This window comes from Phocoena phocoena, chromosome 5, assembly GCF_963924675.1.
Source record: "Phocoena phocoena chromosome 5, mPhoPho1.1, whole genome shotgun sequence".
Taxonomy (NCBI): domain Eukaryota; kingdom Metazoa; phylum Chordata; class Mammalia; order Artiodactyla; family Phocoenidae; genus Phocoena; species Phocoena phocoena.
In genome coordinates, this window is record NC_089223.1 from 109,438,558 (window position 1) to 109,460,141 (window position 21,584).

At 37.8% G+C, this 21,584-nt stretch overlaps 1 protein-coding gene across 1 annotated transcript; it reads left to right on the forward strand.

Moving 5' to 3' along the window:
• Positions 1-6,384: 6,384 nt before the first annotated feature.
• On the forward strand, positions 6,385-20,703 carry RRH (retinal pigment epithelium-derived rhodopsin homolog). Its single transcript, XM_065878085.1, has 7 exons — positions 6,385-6,490; positions 11,524-11,714; positions 13,236-13,335; positions 13,875-14,028; positions 14,954-15,122; positions 19,137-19,315; positions 20,589-20,703. The coding sequence occupies exons 1-7, from the start codon at positions 6,385-6,387 to the stop codon at positions 20,701-20,703; spliced, it is 1,014 nt and encodes a 337-aa protein (XP_065734157.1).
• Positions 20,704-21,584: the final 881 nt, after the last annotated feature.

Here is a 21,584-nt window from a genome sequence, read left to right on the forward strand (position 1 = left end):
CTTCCCTACCATATTGTCTTGATTACTGTAGCTTTGTAATACAGTCTGAAGTCAGGGACTCTGATTCCTCCAGCTCCGTTTTTTTCCCTCAGGACTGCTTTGGCTATTTGGGGTCTTGTGGGTCTCCATACAAATTTTAAGATTTTTTTGTTCTAGTTCTGTAAAGAAAAAATGCTGTTGGTAATTTGATAGGGATTGCATTGAATCTGTAGATTGCTTTGGGTAGTATAGTCATCTTCACAGTATTGATTCTTCCAATCCAAGAACATGGTATATCTCTCCATCTGTTGGTATCATCTTTAATTTCTTTCATCAGTGTCTTACAGTTTTCTGCATAGAGGTATTTTGTGTCCCTAGGTAGGTTTATTCCTAGGTATTTTATTCTTTTTGTTGCAGTGGTAAATGGGAGTGTTTCCATAATTTCTCTCTCAGATTTTTCATCATTAGTGTATAGGAATGCAAGAGATTTCTGTGCATTAATTTTGTATCTTGCAACTTTACCAGATTCATTGATTAGCTCTAGTAGTTTTCTGGTGGAATCTTTAGGATTCTGTATGTATAGTATCATGTCATCTGCAAACAGTGACAGTTTCACTTCTTTTCCAATTTGTATTTCTTTTATTTCTTTTTCTTCTCTGATTGCCGTGGCTAGGACTTCCAAAACTATGTTGAACAATAGTGGTGAGAGTAGACATACTTGTCTTGTTCCTGATCTTAGAGGAAATGCTTTCAGTTTTTCACCATTGAGAATGATGTTTGCTGTGGGTTTGTTGTATATGGCTTTTATTATGTTGAGGTAGGTTCCCTCTATGCCCACTGTCTGGAGAGTTTTTATCATAAGTGGGTGTTGAATTTTGTCAAAAGCTTTTTCTGTATCTATTGAGATGATCATATGGTTTTTCTTCAATTTGTTAATATGGTGTATAATTGATACACCATATTGATTTGCATACATTGAAGAATCCTTGCATCCGTGGGGTAAATCCCACTTGATCATGGTGTATGATCCTTTTTTTTTTTTTGGCAGTATGTGGGCCTCTCAGTGTTGTGGCCTCTCCCGTTGCGGAGCACAGGCTCCGGACGCACAGGCTCAGCGGCCATGGCTTGTGGGACTAGCCGCTCCGCGGCATGTGGGATCTTCCTGGACCAGGGCACGAACCTGTGTCCCCTGCATCGGCAGGCGGACTCTCAACCACTGCGCCACCAGGGAAGCCTGTATGATCCTTTTAATGTGTTGTTGGATTCTGTTTGCTTGTATTTTGTTGAGGATTTTTGCATCTATATTCATCAGTGATAATTGGTCTGTAATATTCCTTTTTAGTAGTATCTTTGTCTGGTTTTGGTATCAAGATGGTGGCCTCATAGAATGAGTTTGGGAGTGTTCTGTCCTCTGCAATTTTTTGGAAGAGTTTGAGAAGGATGGGTGTTAGCTCTTCTCTAAATGTTTGATAGAATTTGCCTGTGAAGCCATCTGGTCCTGGACTTTTGTTTGTTGGAAGATTTTAAATCACAGTTTCAATTTCAGTGCTTGTTACTGGTCTGTTCATATTTTCTACTTCTTCCTGGTTCAGTCTTGGAAGGTTATACCTTTCTAAGAATTTGTCCATTTCTTCCAGATTGTCCATTTTATTGGCATAGAGTTGCTTGTAGTAGTCTCTTAGGATGCTTTGTATTTCTGCAGTGTCTGTTGTAACTTCTTCTTTTCCATTTCTAATTTTATTGATTTGAGTCCTGTGCCTCTTTTTCTTGATGAGTCTGACTAATGGTTTATCAGTTTTGTTTATCTTCTCAAAGAACCAGCTTTTAGTTTTATTGATCTTTGCTATTGTTTTCTTTGTTTCTATTTCATTTATTTCTGCTCTGATCTTTATGATTTCTTTCCTTCTAACTTTGGGATTTGTTTGTTCTTCTTTCTCTAGTTCCTTTAGGCATAAGGTTAGATTGTTTATTTGAGATTTTTCTTGTTTCTTGGGGTAAGCTTGTATTGCTGTAAACTTCCCTCTTAGAACGGCTTTTGCTGCATCCCATAGGTTTTGGATCGTCGTGTTTTCGTTGCAATCTGTGTCTAGGTGTTTTTTGATTTCCTCTTTGATTTCTTTAGTGATCTCTTGGTTATTTAGTGGCCTATTGTTTAGCCTCCATGTGTTTGTGTTTTTTACATTTTTTTCCCCTGTTATTGATTTCTAACCTCATAGTGTTGTGGTTGGAAAAGATACTTGATATGATTTCTGTTTTCTTAAATTTACCAAGGCTTGATTTGTGACCCTAGCTGTGATCTCTCCTGGAGAATGTTCCGTGTGCACTTGAGAAGAAAGTGTAATCTGCTGTTTTTGGATGGAATGTCCTATAAATATCAATTAAATCTATCTGGTCTATTGTGTCATTTAAAGCTTCTGTTTCCGTATTTATTTTCATTTTGGATGATTTGTCCGTTGGTGTAAGTGAGGTGTTAAAGTCCCCCACTATTATTGTGTTACTGTCAATTTCCTCTTTTATAGCTGTTAGCAGTTGCCTTATGTATTGAGGTGCTCCTGTGTTGGGTGCATATATATTTATAATTGTTATATGTTCTTCTTGGATTGATCCCTTGATCATTATGCAGTGGCCTTCCTTGTCTCTTGTAACATTCTTTATTTTAAAGTCTATTTTATCTGACATGAGTATTGCTACTGCAGCTTTCTTTTGATTTCCATTTGCATGGAGTATCTTTTTCCATTGCCTCACTTTCAGTCTGTATATGTCTTTAGGTCTGAAGTGGGTCTCTTGAAGACAGCATATATATGGGTCTTGTTTTTGTATCCATTCAGCAAGCCTGTCTTTTGGTTGGAGCATTTAATCCATTCACTTTTAAGGTAATTATCAATATGTATGTTCCTATTACCATTTTTTTAATTGTTATGGGTTTGTTTTTGTAGGTCCTTTTCTTGTGTTTCCCACTTAGAGAAGTTCCTTTAGCATTTGTTTTAGAGCTGGTTTGGTGGTGCTGAATTCTCTTAGCTTTTGCTTGTCTGTAAAACTTGATTTCTCTGTTGAATCTGAATGAGATCCTTGCTGGGTAGAGTAATCTTGATTGTAGGTTCTTCCCTTTCGTCACTTTAAATATATCATGCCACTCCCTTCTGGCTTATAGAGTTTCTGCTGAGAAATCAGCTGTTAGCCTTTTGGGAGTTCCCTTGTATGTTATTTGTCGTTTTTCCCTTGTTGCTTTCAGTAGTTTTTCTTTGTGTTTAGTTTTTGTCAATTTGATTACTATGTGTCTTGGTGTGTTTCTCCTTGTGTTTATCCTGTATGGGACTCTCTGCACTTCCTGGACTTGGGTGGCTATTTCCTCTCCTATGTTAGGGAATTTTTCAACTATAATCTCTTCAAATATTTTCTCGGGTCCTTTCTCTCTCTCTTCTTCTTCTGGTACCCCTATAATGCGAATGTTGTTGTGGTTAACCTTGTCCCAGAGGTCTCTTAGGCTGTCTTCATTTCTTCTCATTCTTTTTTCTTTATTCTGTTCTGTGGCAGTGAATTCCACCATTCTGTCTTCCAGGTCACTTATCTGTTCTTTTTTTACTCAGTTATTCTGCTATTGATTCCTTCTAGTGTATTTTTCATTTTAGTTATTGTATTGTTCATCTTTGTTTGTTTGTTCTTTAATTCTTCTAGGTGTTTGTTCTTTAATTCTTCTAGGTCATTGTTAAACATTTCTTCCATCTTCTTGATCTTTGCCTCCATTGTTTTTCCGAGGTCCTAGATCATCTTCACTATCATTATTCTGAATTCTTTTTCTGGAAGGTTGCCTATCTCCCTTTAGTTGTTTTTCTGGGGTTTTATCTTGTTCCTTTATCTGGTACAAATTCCTCTGCCTTTTCATTTTGTCTGTCTTTCTGTGAATGTGGTTTTCCTTCCATAGGCTGCAGAATTGTAGTTCTTCTTGCTTCTGCTCTCTGCCTTCTGGTGGATGAGGCTACCTAAGAGGCTTGTGCAAGCTTCCTGATGGTAGGGATTGGTGGTGGGTAGAGCTGGGTGTTGCTTTGGTGTGCAGAGCTCAGGAAAATTTTAATCTGCTCCTCTGCTGATGAGTGGGGCTAGGTTCCCTCCCTGTTGGTTGTTTGGCCTGAGGCGACCCAGCACTGGAACCTACTCTGCTCTTTGGTGGGGCTAATAGCAGACTCTGGGAGGGCTTACGCCAAGGAGTACTTCCAGAACTTCAGCTGCCAGTGTCCTTGTCCCCACGGTGAGCCACAGCCACCCCCAGCTCTTCAGGAGACCCTCCAACACTAGCAGGTAGGTCTGGTTCAGTCTCCCCTGGAGTCACTGCTCCTTCCCCTGGGTCCCGATGTGCACAGTTTTGTGTGTGCCCTTCCAAGAGTGGAGTCTCTGTTTCCCCCAGTCCTGTCGAAGTCCTGCAATCAAATCCCACTAGCCTTCAAAGCATGATTCTCTTGGAATTTCTCCTCCCGTTGCCAGACCCCCAGGTTGGGAAGCCTCACGTGGGGCTCTGAACCTTCACTCCAGTGGGTGGACTTCTGTGGTATGTGTTCCCCAGTCTGTGAGTCACCCACCCAGCAGTTATGGGATTTGATTTGATTGTGATTGTGCCCCTCGTACCATCTCACTTTGGCTTCTCCTTTGTATTTGGGGTATCTTTTTTGATGAGTTCCAGTGTCTTCCTGTCAATGATCGTTCAGCAGTTAGTTGTGATTCCAGTGCTCTCACAAGAGGGTGTGAGCGCACATCCTTCTACTCCGCCATCTTGAACCAATCTCTCCTCTTCAGTTCTTATAAATAGAAAAAATTATTTCTGGAAAGTTTAAATGGGTACTAAAACTAACTAAGCATAATCCATTACAGAAAAGGAAGGGAGTATGAACCAAAGTAGACTAAAAAAATTTTGAGTGAATGGTGAATGCAAAAAAAAAAAAAAAAAAAAGACTTAAAACCTAACAACCCATAGATTTTTAACAGGGAGAGGTCATCTTAGGTACTATGTTCATTGCTTTAGGGTCATTTGAAAATATTTTGACATTGGAATACTAAAGAGATTCACTTTCCTAGTATAGATACACTTACAAATATTTCATTACATTTATAAAAATTTGAGTACTAGTAGCTATGGGATCTGGGACAGATCGACCCACCTGATTTCAACTTCTTCAGTTTATATATGTGTATAACTGAGAATTGAGGCAAAAGGATTATCCAGTCCCTTCTTGCTGTGCCATTCTAAGATTTATAAAATTAAATTAAGTGGGTAAATATAGCCCTCTAGTGGTTCTGTTATATGCTTACACTGTTAACTTTGGTGCATCTAGCATTTCTGTAAAGTTACTGATTTTTAGAAATTCAGTATTGAGAAGAATCAGATTTTTATAATATTACATGGCATAAAGTATATGAGGAAAAAAGGTATAGGGATATATTATTCTAACAATAAATGTTCATATTAGATTGTCACCCACTTATGTTACCCACTTTTGGAGTTATACCAATATAATCCAGAATATTAGAAGTGCCCAGTACTTTACAAGATGAATTGAATCTAGATACTTTGCTGGTGCATGCTATGATTATTACCAGATTAACTACTTGTGCATATCAAAGTGTAGGGTAAATGAACTGAGGTGAATTGTGAAGTAGATCATGCTATATTCATGCTTTATTGACCTGGAATTTATGGTATGGCTTTCGGGGAAAACAAATTACAGAATGATTTTATATATACATAGCTCCCCATTTTTTGAAAAGAATAAAAAAAAAGTGGAAGAAACCTCAAACAGTTGTATAAATATATGTTTCTATAAGCAAAGAAAAGCAGAATACACACCGAACAATATTATTACCATTAGGGAAGTAGAATTTGGAAGGATGGGGGAGATTACTTCTTTACTTATCTCTAATGATTTAAATTGTTATGGAAAAAACAAAAGGAATTGAAATGGAAAACTTGAAAGGGTCAAACAGAAAACAGGGACCTTAATCTGAATAGTTTTAGAGGAGTAAGTCTGGCTCTTAATTTTGAAACTGATTTCCAGCAGAAATCAGTTAGGCCAGGTCCTGATCTGATTTTCTGAGTCTGTTTATTGTTTAAATGGGATGTGTGCACTAGATAATCTCCTTGGATATAAAGCTGATGCCCTAATTGGTTAAAATGTGTGTTGCTTGTTATTTCTGTTTATTTTGCTAATAAGCTTTTCCCTTGTTCTGGGAATTAAAAATCCTTTCCTCTTTAGCCCAATTAAATTTGTTAAGGGAGGGCCTCTATGAAAAGGCCCTTCTTTGAGGTCTTTAAGTGGAAATGATTGGTTCTGAAAATTCTTCTCTAGGTGGCTTTTGAAACATTTCGTAGATATTGAAGGCCCATTATGAAGGCTATCTTGATATCTTCCCTCCAAAATGCTAAGGAATAATTTAGGCAACAGTTCAGACTCTAAGAATGAAGACGGCTCGACCTTTTCACAGACTGAACACAATATTGTTGCAGCTTACTTGATTACGGCAGGTATGGATGTTTATTCCATTAACAGTTATTTTGTTTTTGAATAAGTGAAGAAAAGCAGAGGTTTTCAGCATAAGGTAGTAGAAAAAGCATGGGTTCAGAGATAATGTTTCAAGTTCTATATTGTTGGCCAGCCTTGAGAAGTCACTTATCCTTTCTCAGTTGGAGTGCTCATGTGATAAATAAGGATGATAATACTTGCTCTACTTCCTGGCTGTAAAGATCAAAAAGAGAATGTAGGTGAAAGAATAAATGGAAACATTGTTAACAGTGGTTAATATAACAAGTTATTTTGAATTTTGATAGGCAGTGAGAGCTGTGAAATGGGGCTGAGAAAAGTTTTTTATAAAATGAGTAATTATCCATATGTTTGGTTATTACATTGTCAAATTAAGTTTTTATTGGGGAATAGTGTGCACCATGGCAAAGATGTATTTTTATAGCATTTACTATTCTCATACATACTTTCTGTAGTTTTGTCCTTGGTGGTGGAATCTAGTTAAGATCGAAAGATCCGGGAAAGAAAATTAAAGTCGTAAAAAGAGAGAGCAGAGTGTATTGTCACTGAGGACAGACTTTGTAAATTGAGCTCATTTTCGAATGCTGTATTGGAAAACTGAGCTTTGGTTTTCATTTTTTAGTATCTTTGTAACAGTGAGCAAGTTTTTTGTTCTTCCATTTTCATATCTGTAAAATGGGGATAAGAATAAGCTACTGTCACAATTGTTTTGAAGAGTAAAATTAAATAATGCACAAATATACCTAAACGATATATACAGTATATGTTGGACAAATGTTTCTTTCTCCCCACATACACACACTCATTGATGCATATATTGGATTAAGATAAAGACGTTGGCTGAAAAAAAAGGATGAGGAAATTGACAATAGAAGTTCTCTGATTACCTTTTATATGTATAGGTTGAATTGTATTAATTTTATGCTTAGCAGCCACTTCATTTTCAACTTTATGCTTAGTAAAATGAGTTTTAGAAGTAACTCTATTATTTTTTGGATTGACTTATGAAAATTTTTAAATATATTCAAAAGTAGAGTAAAAACATAACAAATCCTACTGTACCCAGTTTATTCTTTATAATTGCTTAGTTTCCCCATAATTCAGAGTATTACTTCTGTGATAGAAAATGTGGTTCCTCAGCTAACCTTTTCATTTGAATACCTCTGTATGATAAGCACTGGATAAGTTTTCTTTTTGATTTTTTGTTTTTTGATGTTGCAACAGAAAGGAAAAAACAGTATGCTACTTAAACAGATAAACTCCTTATCACAATTACATAGAAGTACTTTGTATACAAACTTTTGGTTTAGTTAGTTTTTGGTAGATGACCAAGAAAAGCTATCTTTTTTGATCTGGTTACAAAAGAAGCATGCAAAGAAATTTTCCTGTTAAAATATTGCCGGTTCTTACCCCTGTAACAGTAACAGTAATAGTAATAGTAATCTTACTATGACGACAATGATGACTTCTACTAGAATTACTATTACTACTGCTACTACTAGTCCAACCACCACCACCACCACCACTACTACTGCTACCACTACTAATGTTATTATTGGAATACTTGGTATATACCAAGCGCTGTTCTAAATATTTACATGTACAGAATAATTCATCCTTAATGCTAATTCAGTAAGCAAATTTTATTTTCCCTGTTTACAGATAAAGAGTTTAAATAACTTTCCCAACACACACATCTACTAAGTAGCTACGCCAGGATTTGAACTCAGGTATTTCGGCTCTAGAACCCTCAGGTATAACCGCAAGGATCAGTTTTATCAATACTATGAGTACGTGTTGTTTGTTTGTGTTTTTAGTAGATGAACTGAAGGGAGCATATCTAACTTCTTTATGCTTTTGTTCAAACGTTTATTGTTCTTTGGGTCCCCCAATCTTTCCCTTTAACAAAACTCACTTAGATGTCCAAATTGAAACCAAAACCGTGAGGAAAAGAATTTAGTCAAAGCATTTATTTCATTTGTTACTTTTACCAAGAGCCTATTTAGATTTTTCATTTTAAATTTAATTTTTAGTTTAATATTTCTCTCAGATTGTAGCTCTTACAAACGTTACCAACTTGCGCACTCTCCCTTTCTCCAGTTAATGCTGGGGAGCAAGAGGGCATGGCAAATTAAGGATCTGAAATAGATTCATTACGGGTGGCTTGTAGGATGAAGCGTGAGAGACACTAGGCTGAGAGGATGGCTGTGTACCAGCTAATGAAAGACCTAAGCCGTAAAGGCGATAGGGCAGTCACTGAATGTCATGATCCAATTTGTATTTTAGAAATGTGCTGTAGTGGTAGCTAAGAGACCAGGTAGGTGGCCCCTGTGTGATTAAGGTTTAAAAGACTTCTGAGGAGGAAGTAGTAGCATTGGAGATAGACACATTCAAGAGCTAGAAGTTAGAATTGATGGTTGGATGTGGAGACTGGTGGAGAAGGTGAGGGAGCATCAAAGATGACATCTAGGTTTCTCTTTTGGGCCACTGGATAGATGGTGAAGCTATTCATCAAGATGGGAGCACATCTGGGGAAGAACATGTTTGGGTCAGGAGAGAAAATCTCTGGGTTCCGTTTGAGAGAAGTCCCGTAAAAAGCTGCGCACATGAGTTTGAATTTTATGAGATTGATCTGGAAAGTAACAGCATATAGCCTTGGATCTGTGTGAAATCACTGTGTGTATATTGAATGTGAAAAGAAAGAAGGTCCAGGACAGAAACTTGGACAATGCATATATTTAATAAGGTAGAGATGAAGAAAGAAAGGCCAGGAAGTAGATTAAGAAGGATCTGCCAAAGAGATTGGAGGAGAGCCACAGAAGCCAAGGGGAAATTAACTGAACATAGACCTAACTACTAAATGATCTATTGTCTACTCATTAGAAAACACCTACAGATAGGAAATAAAGCAGAGTGCTTGAGACAGCTGCAGAGAAAATAGAAAAAGGGCTAAATTGTTTACCTCATTCTCCCTGTTATATCTAAAACCGCCCCCAAAGCACAATTACTTTATTCTGGTTGCATATTTGGTAGGCAACAATTTACTGCACTGTGTTTTTATCTGACTTAAAAATCATCAAATCTGTAACTAGCCCAGAAGGACTCTTTAATTCACTAAAAATTTTGGAGCTACAATACTAGATGCAAAAATATTGAGCCAAAGAATCATCAAATTTGATACCATTGTGCCTTAATTTTGCTTGCAGGAATAATAGACCTTAAGCAATATGAGTTTTAGTTGTCCGTTTCTTAAATAAATCTGCTGTATATCATATATACAACATAGAAATGATTAGAAGCCTAAAAGCTACACAGAAAGACTAGGCATATATGAATTAAATAATATAGCATCACATAAGATAAAGTATAATATAAACAAGTACTTTGAGAATTTAGAGAAGAGAGGATATTATGCAGAGGACAAGTCTTTGGGGCCGAATTGGCCTTGAACAGAGTTTTGAAGGGTAGCATTTGGAAAGGTAGAGGAAAGGAGTAGCGTGTTCCAAGTGGGAAAAATGAAAGTCGAAATTTACCACAAGCCTGGTGCATTTGATAAATAATTAGATGGAGAGCTTGTTTGACAAGTGTGAAAATTTGCTTAGAGAGGGTAAAAACAGATTGAGGCAAAGAGCCTGGAATACCAGGCTGGGACATGTGGACTTTATCACGCAGACGTTGGGGTGTGTTGGAGGTTTTGAGAAGAGCCTTGGTTAATTCTATGTTGTAGAAAGTTTATTCTGCCAGCAGCATGCAGGAGGAAAGAACAGGAATCCGGAAGATTAGTATAACAGGATTTTGAATGGAAGTTTTGACCAAGGTGCCAAGATATAATAGAAGTTCTTCCTTAACTGATACATTTGGGTGTTGTTGCTTGGAAACCTTCCCTCTCTCTGGCAATAGCTGGAGCTGATCACTAGAGTTCTCTTCATGATGGTGAACACCACTCTATGCTTTTTGTTCCTTACCCCTCCTTTTCCCCCTAGGAATCTGGTAATAGCTCTAGCCTCTCTCAGCTGTTAGGACCTAATATGGCCCACATCTGGCTTATGGGAAATGTGTGCATCCTTTGTTGCATGTAGGGAGTGTTAAACAGGCTGACATGCACATCCAGTCCACTCAACAATATTTCTTGTTGTAAATGAAAACACTGGCATTCAGATTAAGAAGTTCAGTCATCAGTCTACCTGAATCCCCAATTCTGGGGCACTGACAACATTGAGTTTCTGGACCTGCAGGTCTAGGAGTCAGATCCCAGGCTGTGGAGACTTGACTAGGGTGATATGGCCTGTGAGGCTTCTCAGTGGACCTGAAAGCCAGTCCGACTTCCTCTCTGGATAGCCAAACCTTGCAGTGTACATTCTTCTATAGGTGTGTGTGTGTGTGTGTGTGTGTGTGTGTGTGTGTGTGTATGTGTAATGAAGAATTTAGATTTGAACATGTTGAGTTTCAAGTGATATTGAAACAGTCATATGATCTTACATACTGTAGATGCTTAATAAATGTTTAATGGCAATGAATTGTATGAAAAGGGATGCGGGACTGGAGCATATTTCAGGGATGGAAAGTGACAGAAGCACTGTTAGGATAGAATGATAGCTGAGGCTTGAGAAACTATAGAGAATGGAGAGCCTCAGGCTTCAGGAAGGAGGATGAGAAAATTAAGCTGCCAAAGGAGATTGTATGATCATATGTATATTCTAAAAATCAGTGGTGGTGGTATCATGACATGCAAGGGAATAACATCAAGGACAGTGATCAATAGTGATGACATTAACACCAGTCTTTAGTGCTGGTTTATGCAATTGGTAGATTCTTTGTGCTTTAATTTTTATATTTCTGTTTTACAAAAGGGCTGTGAAGATATTATAACTAGCTTGAAGAATAGCTGAAGCTCTTCAAATAAACGAACCAAAATGGATTTGCTATATTTTTGAAGGAGCTTAAATATTTAATTTGATTCTACTTTTACACATTCAAATTAAACAAAATGTGTGATTTTTTTTGTTTATGTTCACAGGTATGATAAGTGTTCTCAGCAACATAATAGTTCTCGGCATCTTCATTAAGTACAAGGAGCTTCGGACACCCACAAATGCAATTATCATTAACTTGGCTGTTACTGATATAGGGGTCAGTAGCATTGGCTACCCCATGTCTGCTGCTTCAGATCTGCATGGAAGTTGGAAGTTTGGATATGCAGGATGTCAGGTATTGGAGATCTTTAGAATCAAAGCAAAATAAAGTAGATTAAGAAAATGTACATTTAAATGTCTTTAAAAAATCCCAAGGGTTTCAATCAAATAAGATTATGTAGGATAATAGATATGGTGCTCTTAATAAAAATGGCTTCAGGAGTGACTGGGAAATATATTCTTTAATAAGAGAAATGAAATCAGTCGCCATCATTATATTTTCAAAATTTCCCCAACTCAAAGGAAAAAACTAAACTAACAAAAAATTAGCAGTCAACTAGAGAAGAAAAGTGAACATTTGCATATTCAAATAAAAACTTGCATATTGCAAATTCAAAAAGAAATACTCTGCTTTCATTTGAAACAATAAAATAATGACTATGTCATAATATCTAAGTAATGTAGTTAAACTACATGTTGCTGATTTTTTTCTGTGGAAAGTTCTCCAAGAGAATTGCTGGTGAATATATCTACGATGATTTTTACTGACAAGAAAATAAATTAATTTGCATTAATGACTTTTGGCCTAATTTTTAAAAACAGTTAGCTATTTTAAGCTCTAAAACTATAGAGAATAAAATGAAAAGAGTAGAGAGTAGGGAATACCCATGTGTGCACCAACCAGTTTTGTCAAACCTTAATGTTTTGCAATATGTGCTTCAGGTTGTTTGGGGTTTTTAAAATTTTTTTCTTTTTTTCTTTGGCTGCCCCGTGTGGCTTGGCTTGTGGGATCTTAGTTCCCTGACCAGGGATGGAACCCAGGCCCCATCAGTGAAAGCACCGAGTCCTAACCACTGGACTGCCAGAGAATTCCCTGTTTCCAATTTTTTTAAACCACAAACAAGGCTTCAATAAATTGTTCTCATACATGTCTTTTTCTGCAATGTGTGAGAGTTTAGATACATTACTAGGAAAGGAATGGTTTGGTTGTAGATAATGTTTATCTTCAGTTTTATCAGATGTGGACAAATTTCTCTCCAAAATGGTTGTGCCAGTTGCTAGAACTTCTGTTACTCCACATTTTCTCCAACACTTGGGGTTGTCAGACTTTGGAATTTGTAGCATTTTGATGGATATAAAATAGTATCTTATAATTAGCATTTCTTTCAAGATTTAATGTAATTGTACATCTTATGTCATAAACATGCAGGTTTCCTCTTGTGTTAATAGCCCATTTTTCTGTTTGTCTTTTCCCCCTGTTGAATTGTCTATCTTCTGAATAGCAGTCTTTTGTTGGTTATATGCATTGCACTTAATTTATGGTTTGTTTTTGCACTCCACAGAGTATGTATAGAAGTTCTACTTTAAGCCTTAACATTTTTTAAAAAGTTTATTTTAATTTATGAAGTCTCAAAACATTTTCTATAAATGCCTTTATTAAACCACTTATAATTTGACAATAGATGATATATTTTAAAATTAGTAAAATAAAAAACTCTCAGTGTATTTAAAATATATTTTAGCAATGGGATAAAAGTGTAAATGTCTCTTGGGAGGATGTGTAGAATGATGGAATCTTTCCAATTTTAATCTTCAGATTTATGCTGGATTGAATATCTTTTTTGGAATGGCAAGTATTGGATTGCTCACAGTTGTGGCTGTGGATCGATACCTGACCATCTGCTGTCCTGATGCAGGTACAGCACTTTTCTCAGCTTTCTCAATGAACCCATTTTTGCCTAAGTACTGCTCGATACACATTCACCTCAAAATGTAAATGTATGGCTTGCAGCATGGTCAGTCATATTTCTCTGATAATCCTTGACTGAAAGTTTCAGTGATTTTCTATTATACCTAGAATAAAACCCAAATTTCATAACACAGCCTCCAAAGTTCCATGCATTCTGGCCCCTGGCTACCTTTCCAGTGTGGTCTGGGGTCCTCTCACTTTGGGGTACTAGCCAAACCCTTTCCCACTTTGGGGTCTTTGTAAATGCTATTTCCCTAGTGTTTCTCCATTTCTATCCTCTGACTGATCATTTTATCATTCAGGTTTCAGCTTAAATGTCCTTTTTTTTTTTCAGAATGTGAATTCATGTAGATAGGCTTTGTGTGAACTAAAGTGCTCTGTGAAGAATCTATTTGATGACAACTTTGAATAATCAGTTAAAACAAAATGAAGATATGAATCACATCATTGGGAAATGACTTTGATGTTCCATATGTTTGTTAATAGGAAGAAGAATGACCACCAACACTTACATCAGCATGATTCTGGGGGCCTGGTTCAATGGCCTCTTCTGGGCTTTGATGCCTATTGTTGGGTGGGCTAGTTATGCCCCAGATCCTACTGGGGCCACCTGTACCATAAACTGGCGGAAAAATGATGTGTAAGAGACATGTTTACACTTTATAATCAAATGCTTCTAGTGTAGACATTTTCTCACCATTTCAAATTGAAGGTCAGATCAAATGTTTCTCATGCAGAGATGACAAAGATCTTCCTTGGTATAGATGATATGATTACAGCAGAGATGAATTGAGAAAAGTGAATTATGCTTATTTTCAAGGAAAGGCCATCCAGCTCCCCTTGTCCCCTGCTCTGTTCCTTCCTCTATCTTCTGGCAGCAAAGGCAAAACAGAGAATCCTTCCAATATCCGCACCTTAGAGGTAGGACCTGACGGGGAAAAGGAGTGTTAGTGGAGCTAGACAGTGTGCAGATCTGGCAAAAGTCCAGGCTTGCTTTTCTAGATGATCTGGTGATAAAGCATCTCCTGAGAATTATGCAGCAAAAGCACAGTCACTGCAAGGATTTGCTTGCTCATCAGTGATGCTTTCCTATATTTTCCAGGGAAAAGGGGGTAATTTAGTTTATTAAAGGAAATGAAAGATTATGAAGAAAAGCAAATAGAAAATTTCTACCTCTCAAACTAAATCTAAAACTTTTTAGATTTAGTGCAAGGTCAAAAAATAAATATTTTAGGCTTTACAGGCAAGACTGTCTCCATTGCAACTATTCAGCTCTGCCTGTGATAGCAGCCCTAGACTGTATGTGATGAATGTGGTTCCAATAAAATTTTATTTACAACGACAGGCGACAGGCCGGATTTGGCCCACAGGTCATAGTTGGCCAACCCCTAGTCCAAATGAACTCAAAGTCAAATGCACTTCCTAAGCTACTTAATAATATAATGACTGCTGGACAGTGCCAGTATTATTTCTGATAATTATCCTGTTTCCCTTACTCTATTTAGTATATTAAATGAGCAGTGATTTAATGTCATGATTTAATTATTTCCTTTTCTTACTTTCAGATCTTTTGTTTCTTACACCATGATGGTTGTTGCGATAAATTTTATTGTGCCCTTGATAATGATGTTTTACTGCTATTACCATGTCACTCGATCCATTAAACATCATGCTACTAGTAACTGCACTGAGTATCTCAACAGAGATTGGTCAGATCAGGTAGATGTAACAAAGGTAAGACATTAAAATCCTTAAAAAGGTTTTGTAATCAAGCTTTTACATGGACATGGTTCCTTGGCCCCTGCAGTCACCTCTCCCCAACTCCCGATTCTTACTCTCTGGCTCTTTTTTCTGGTGTTGGCCTCCGTATTTCTAAATGATGTGCTTATCTGCTGTTTTGGGTAATTTTTTTATTTTTTAAATAAATTTATTTATTTATTTATTTTTGGCTGCATTGGGTCTTTGTTGCTGCACGTGGGCTTTCTCTAGTTGCAGCGAGCAGGGGCTACTCTTCATTGCATTGCACAGGCTCCTTATTGCAGTGGCTTCTCTTGTTGCGAGGCATGAGCTCTAGGCGTGCGGGCTCAGTAGTTGCGGCGCACGGGCTTAGTTGCTCCACGGCATGTGGGATCTTCCCAGACCAGGGCTCGAACCCGTGTCCCCTGCATTGGCAGACGGATTCTTAACCACTGCGCCACCGGGGAGCCCTGTTGTAGGTATTTTTCTTTGCTGTTACTTCTTGATTTCCTACTATAGACAAAGAAAAGTTTTCTTATACCACCAATCTTTCCTACTCCTCCCCACCAGCGTTTATCTCTCATCTTATCAGTAAAATGTTAATTTGGTTAGATGAAGAGCCAATTTTACATTATTGTGATTATCTAAATTTTATTTATTGAAAATCTCTGTAAGACTCTGATTTATATTTCTTTTTTTATACAACTTTTTCCCCTTTGGAGTTAACAATTCATTCCTTTTCTCTTTCTCTTCCTCCGTTCATCTCTCTCCCCTTCTCTTCTCTCCCTCTCTCTCTCTCTCTCTCTGTAGCTTTGTTTGCTGACTCTTCTGTGTACCTGTCATTAATTCATCTCTAAACTCTCCACCAGAAGCTTCAGTCTCCTCTTAGTATTTTCAGATACATCAGAGACTAGGTCGACTTTATCCTTTTCTTGGCACTACCCTCCTGACACCCGCCAGATCTCTTGCCCTAGTCTACACTGGCTGTTCTTTAGGATGACTACCTAGGAAGCCAGCATCCCCACATCTCCTTTGTCACCAGCTGGGAATGCCTTTGGCCTATCTCATAGGTCAGATCACCCGTTTTCTGAATTGTATGTCTTCCCTTTTTTTTTTGGTTAACTCCTTCACATTTGGTGTAACACATTCTCTAATAGAGTCTTGAGAAGGTCACAAGGAAGTCAAATGTTTAAGATTTTGCATACCTGAAAATGTCTTAATTCTACGATTATGTTTGACCGATTGTTTGCTTGGTACGGAATTCTAAGTAGAAAAATGACTTTCAAAGAATTTTGAAGACATTACTCTATGTAGTCTCTCAGCTTCAGGTGTCACTATTGAGAAGGCTGACAGCATTCCAGTGATCTGTGTTCTCTCTGGAAACTTGTGATTTTCTCTGTGTCTCCAGTTTTCTGAAATGTCATGCCGATATGTCTTGGTGTGGCTCTTTGTTCACCCACGTGCTGGGTACTGGGTGAATGCTTTCTATGTCAAGACTCAGGTCTTCCCTTCTGGGAGTTTCCTTGTGTTATTTCTCTGGTGAGTTTCACCTCCCATTTTGTTTTCTCTGTTCTCTTTTTCTGGAACTCTTTTTATTTGAGTATTTAATCTCCTGGATTTGTCTTTTAATTTTCTTAAATATTCTCTCCTGCATTATTTCTGTTTTTTGTTTTGTTTTTATTTATTTATTTTTGGCTGTGTTGGGTCTTCATTGCAGAGTGTGGGCTTTCTCTAGTTGCGGTGAGCAGGGGTTACTCTTTGTTGTGGTGTGCAGGCTTCTCATTGCAGTGGCTTCTCTTGTTGCGGAGCATGGGCTCTAGGTGTGCAGGCTTCAGTAGTTGTGGCGCACTGGCTTAGTTGCTCTGCGGTATGTGGGATCTTCCCGGAGCAGGGCTCGAACCCATGTCCCGTGCGTTGGCAGGCGGATTCTTAACCATTGCACCACCAGGGAAGTCCCCTGTTTGTTTGTTTTTGTTTCTACTTTCTTCTTTTAAAAAAATTTTTTTTGATGTGGACCATTTTTGAAGTCTTTATTGAATTTGTTACAATATTCCTTCTGTTTTATGTTTTGGTTTTTTGGCTGGGAGGCCTGTGGGATCTTAGCTCACCAAATAGCGATCGAACCCACACCCCCTGCATTAGAAGGCGAAGTCTTAACCACTGGACCGCCAGGGAAGTCCCTGTTTCTACTTTGTGAGAGATTTCCTCAACCATGTCCAGGACTGGGATTGGGTGAGGAGAGTGCGGCTCAAGCCTGGGGCGCAAAATTTAAGCAGGCGCCAGAAAGCTCAGTAATCAGAAAATCAAGTAGTTAGTGCAGTATTTAAAAAATCAAAATTTATGTAGAAAATCCACATTGAACAAAATGTAAAATATTAAATAAAGACAGGATCTGACCCTGCACTTGCACAGTTCACCTTATTTACCTCACCCTTACCCTGGCTGACCATACATTTCAACCATCCTGTTGCATTTTTAAAATTCTGCTTCCACTTTTATAGATGAGATGGAAGCATTATTTTATACTCTGTACTTCTTTTTGATGGTGTCCTCTTCTTGTTTAATGCATGTGTATCTTCTCTCATTTCTGTGATGATATTGTGTATATATTTACATTTTCCTTCTGTTGATCACATATTTTTTTTCCCCCGAGTTCCTGCACTGTTTTGGTCTCTGCCTGTCAGTTTGCGTGTTTCCTCAATGTCTGGTGATCAGTGACTGTCCCTGCATATTTAAGAGTGATGCGCTAAAAAGTTGATTGTGAGCTCTCGCTGTGCTCTTTCACTGGGATATGTCTTTGGAGAGGGGGTTTTCTAATGATCTGTACCTCTGGGTATTTTCTTCTGGGCTGGTCAGTTTCCAAGGCGAGAAGATTCTTTCGCCTTTCTGGGTAGGAGGTACAAGTCTGTGTACCCACATTCTCATGGCTCAGTGCAGGGAAGGGACAGCGTGCAGCCCCCCTCTTTTCAGGACAGTACGCCAGCTCTCAGCTGAGCCCAGTGTCCCCCAGTCTCAAGTTTCCCTGCTTTACCCTCTCTTACACTGACCCTTGGGGTTCTTCTGGGGAGAGGGGGCTGTTTCCTAGCTGAACAGAGAGGGGATTCAGAAGTCTAACTGCTTCTTTTTGCAGATTTTAATGAGTTTTTGTGTTTTAGGTTCCAAGTGCAGCCCCACATTCAGAACTGTCATCTCCAATTCCTGAGGCTTTCTGTAGTTCTGTGGAGTGGATTCATCCGTACCTGATTTTCCCTCATTCCTGGCTCTTTAAAATTAAAAAAAGATTTTTTTAAAATCATTCTCAGGTCTGATAAGTAATATGCCACTTGTCTAATGGTTATTCAGTTTTAACTTTTACAAAGCGGTCTAATCTGTGGTTCTCAGACCTTATGCGTTTATGTCTTTTTAACCCTTTTCTATCGTTTTAGTGGGCAATCAGGAGGGAGCAATGTAATTATAATTTTTCATTCAAACAGAATATAAGGGTAGCTCCTTTACAAAGTTATCTGCACTGTGCGTATTATATGTGATTTATTATATACCAAGCTCGAATGGCCTGTATGAGAATTCACTGAACTCAATAGAGGACTTTTTTTTTTTTTTTCACATTGAGTTTAGCAAGTTGGAAAGTTGTTTTTTAGATTAGCAGATGAGAGTGAGGAAAAGAAAGCGCAACACCAGCAGCCCCTAGCACAGTTACTCCCAGTGGGCCAGGAGTGGGTCCTTCTGCCTGTCATCCAGGCCAGCTTTTGTATTCTCCCCAGCTCACCAAAAGAAAGCGGGCATTCTTTACATTCGTGCACCAGTCTGTCCATTTCACAAGCTCTTGTTATCATAGATGACCTCAGGCACAGTAGCAAAGTATGAGGGGAAAAATTCAGTTTTTCCTCTGTGTCTTCAACAACATAAATGTATTCAAGTTCCAATCCAGATAATTTTTCATGCCGTTTAAGGTATATTAGTTATTTTGATATTTTAGATATTGGGTTTGGCGAATATTGATTTCTTTTACAGATGTCTGTGATAATGATACTCATGTTTCTGGTGGCGTGGTCCCCTTATTCCATCGTGTGCTTATGGGCTTCTTTCGGTGACCCAAAGAAGATTCCTCCCTCAATGGCCATCCTAGCTCCACTGTTTGCAAAATCTTCTACATTCTACAATCCCTGTATTTATGTGATTGCTAATAAAAAGTAAGTTATGTCTAAAATGCTTCCCAACTAAAAAAAGTATACAGAAAGAATGTTAAAAAGGCAATGGATAATGTTCTAAAACTTTTGGGGAGGTAAGTGACAGAAACTCACTTCAGATGAATGTAAAAGTTATTTGGTTCATGCAACTTGAGAAGCATTTAGGACCTTAAATGTCTAGGGCTCCAGTTCTGTGACAGGCTCTTCCCACACAGAGGCGAGATAATCACGGATAACTCAAGACCCAAGTTCCACAAGCTAAGCATCCCCAAATGTGAATTTTGTCTCACATGGCTTTCTGGCAGAAGTGGCCCTGGATGGTCAATGGTGAGCTCAGCTTGGATCACATGGTTACCCCGTTTAAAATACGTGGAATTGGTTTTGCAAAGAAGAGAGTAGTTCTATTACTGGAAAATGGACAAAGCAAGGCCAGTTGGACTCCCTAAGTGGGTAGCATAGTTGTATATTTACTAGGAGGAAGACATCATTCAAACGCAAGGAAAAATTCAGTGCTAACATAAAGGGCTTCAGGAGTGTGTAGTCACTCAGAATAGTTGAGAATCTTCCCCTTCCCCCTCTGTTGAGCCTCTGAGCAAGGATTTCTTTCCTGCCTCGTCAGTGAAGCTTACACTACTTCATTTCCTGTTACTGCTTAAAGATGTAACAGTAGATGAACCAATCTACTGTGCTTAAATATTTGACTAGAAAAATCTCAGTAGAGGTGAAGTAATTTGATCCTGGAATGCCAGTGCTGCTTCTATTACACTTATGTATTTATGCACATGTTAGGAAAGCAACTTTAGCCACAGATATATGAAGAAACATAAAAACTTTTAAGAAGCAGACTGCATAAGAAGCATAAAGAACACATTTTAAATTCAGAGTCTCTTGGTAGTTCTTTAGGAAAGGTCAGGCATTCTCAAGCTCCTCTTAATTTAGACTGGCCTTTGCTCAGAAGAACAAATGCATGAAATACACATCCTTAGTTCAAGTAAATAATTCCTTGCAAATGACGTTAGATGCACCCTCTTAGACATAATTGGTGGTTTTTATTAAGTGTCTTCAATGTTAATAGTCAGTGGTGCACAAGTGGTCTTTAACTGTGTCATACGCTTGATACATTGACCAAGGGGCTCAACAGCAGATGTTAAAACTGGAAGCAGAAATTTATCTGGAGATGCCAGTTGGTAGTAGTGGCATCTTAGCCATGTTTGAGAGTACTCTAAAAGTGCCAGGTCCTCATGGGTAATGCCAGATTTTCCCTTTTTTATTGTAGGTTCCGGAGGGCAATGCTTGCCATGTTCAAATGTCAGACTCACCAAGCAATGCCCGTGGAGAGTATCTTACCAATGGATGTACCCCAAAACCCACTGACTTCTGGAAAAGTCTGAAATAAGAGGAAAGCACACATTATCAAAATATTTGCTTTACTTTTTTTTTCAATGATTTAATTTCACTTAAAATCTGAGCCCATTTCAATCAAATGCAGACATAGAAGATTGTCCTAATAGACTGTAGATTTCTCACGTGTAGTTTATAAGTTCTTCTGCTGGTGCACTGGCCACTGTAGGGAATGTTCCATTGTTTCCTTATATGTAAACTTATTGCTTATCTCCTTTGGTGAATAGAGGCACATGAGATTAAGGCCTCTTCTCTTTCTCCCTATCATGGCATGTATTACGCTGTACCTGGTATCTTGCCTGGTCTCTCCATTAGATCAGAAGCAACTGCTATTTTAATGTTAGAATAAATTAATAGTAATAATAAGTATAGTCTTTAATAAATAATTACTGAAATGAGTTGTTGGATGTTCCCAGCTAGAATGGAAAACATTTTTAGCACTTCACAATTTAAAAAATTTAATGCAATTATTTATTAACAGTCTACTTAATAAAAATGATCAAATGAATATTAAGCACTATTGCCTTTAAATCACATCAGTCAATGCACATATATATTTTATATAGCAGTTTATAATCTGTGCATACTATTATGTGTTCTGCATTTTTAATTACTGTTTTCATGTGTATGTATTTCCATATATTTGGCACTAGAATTAAGTTTAGTCAGAGTGAGGGTTTTTGTATGTTTGTTTGTTTTTCCTGTCTTTTGTTTTATTGATGAAAAATTAATCAATAGTATAAGAAAGAAATGGAAAATTTTATTTGAGCCAACCTCAAGATTATATCCCAAGAGACAGTCTTTCAGAAAGCTCTGAGGACTGTTCCAAAGAGGTAAGGTGGGAGGCCAGTATATAGTGCAATCAAGTACA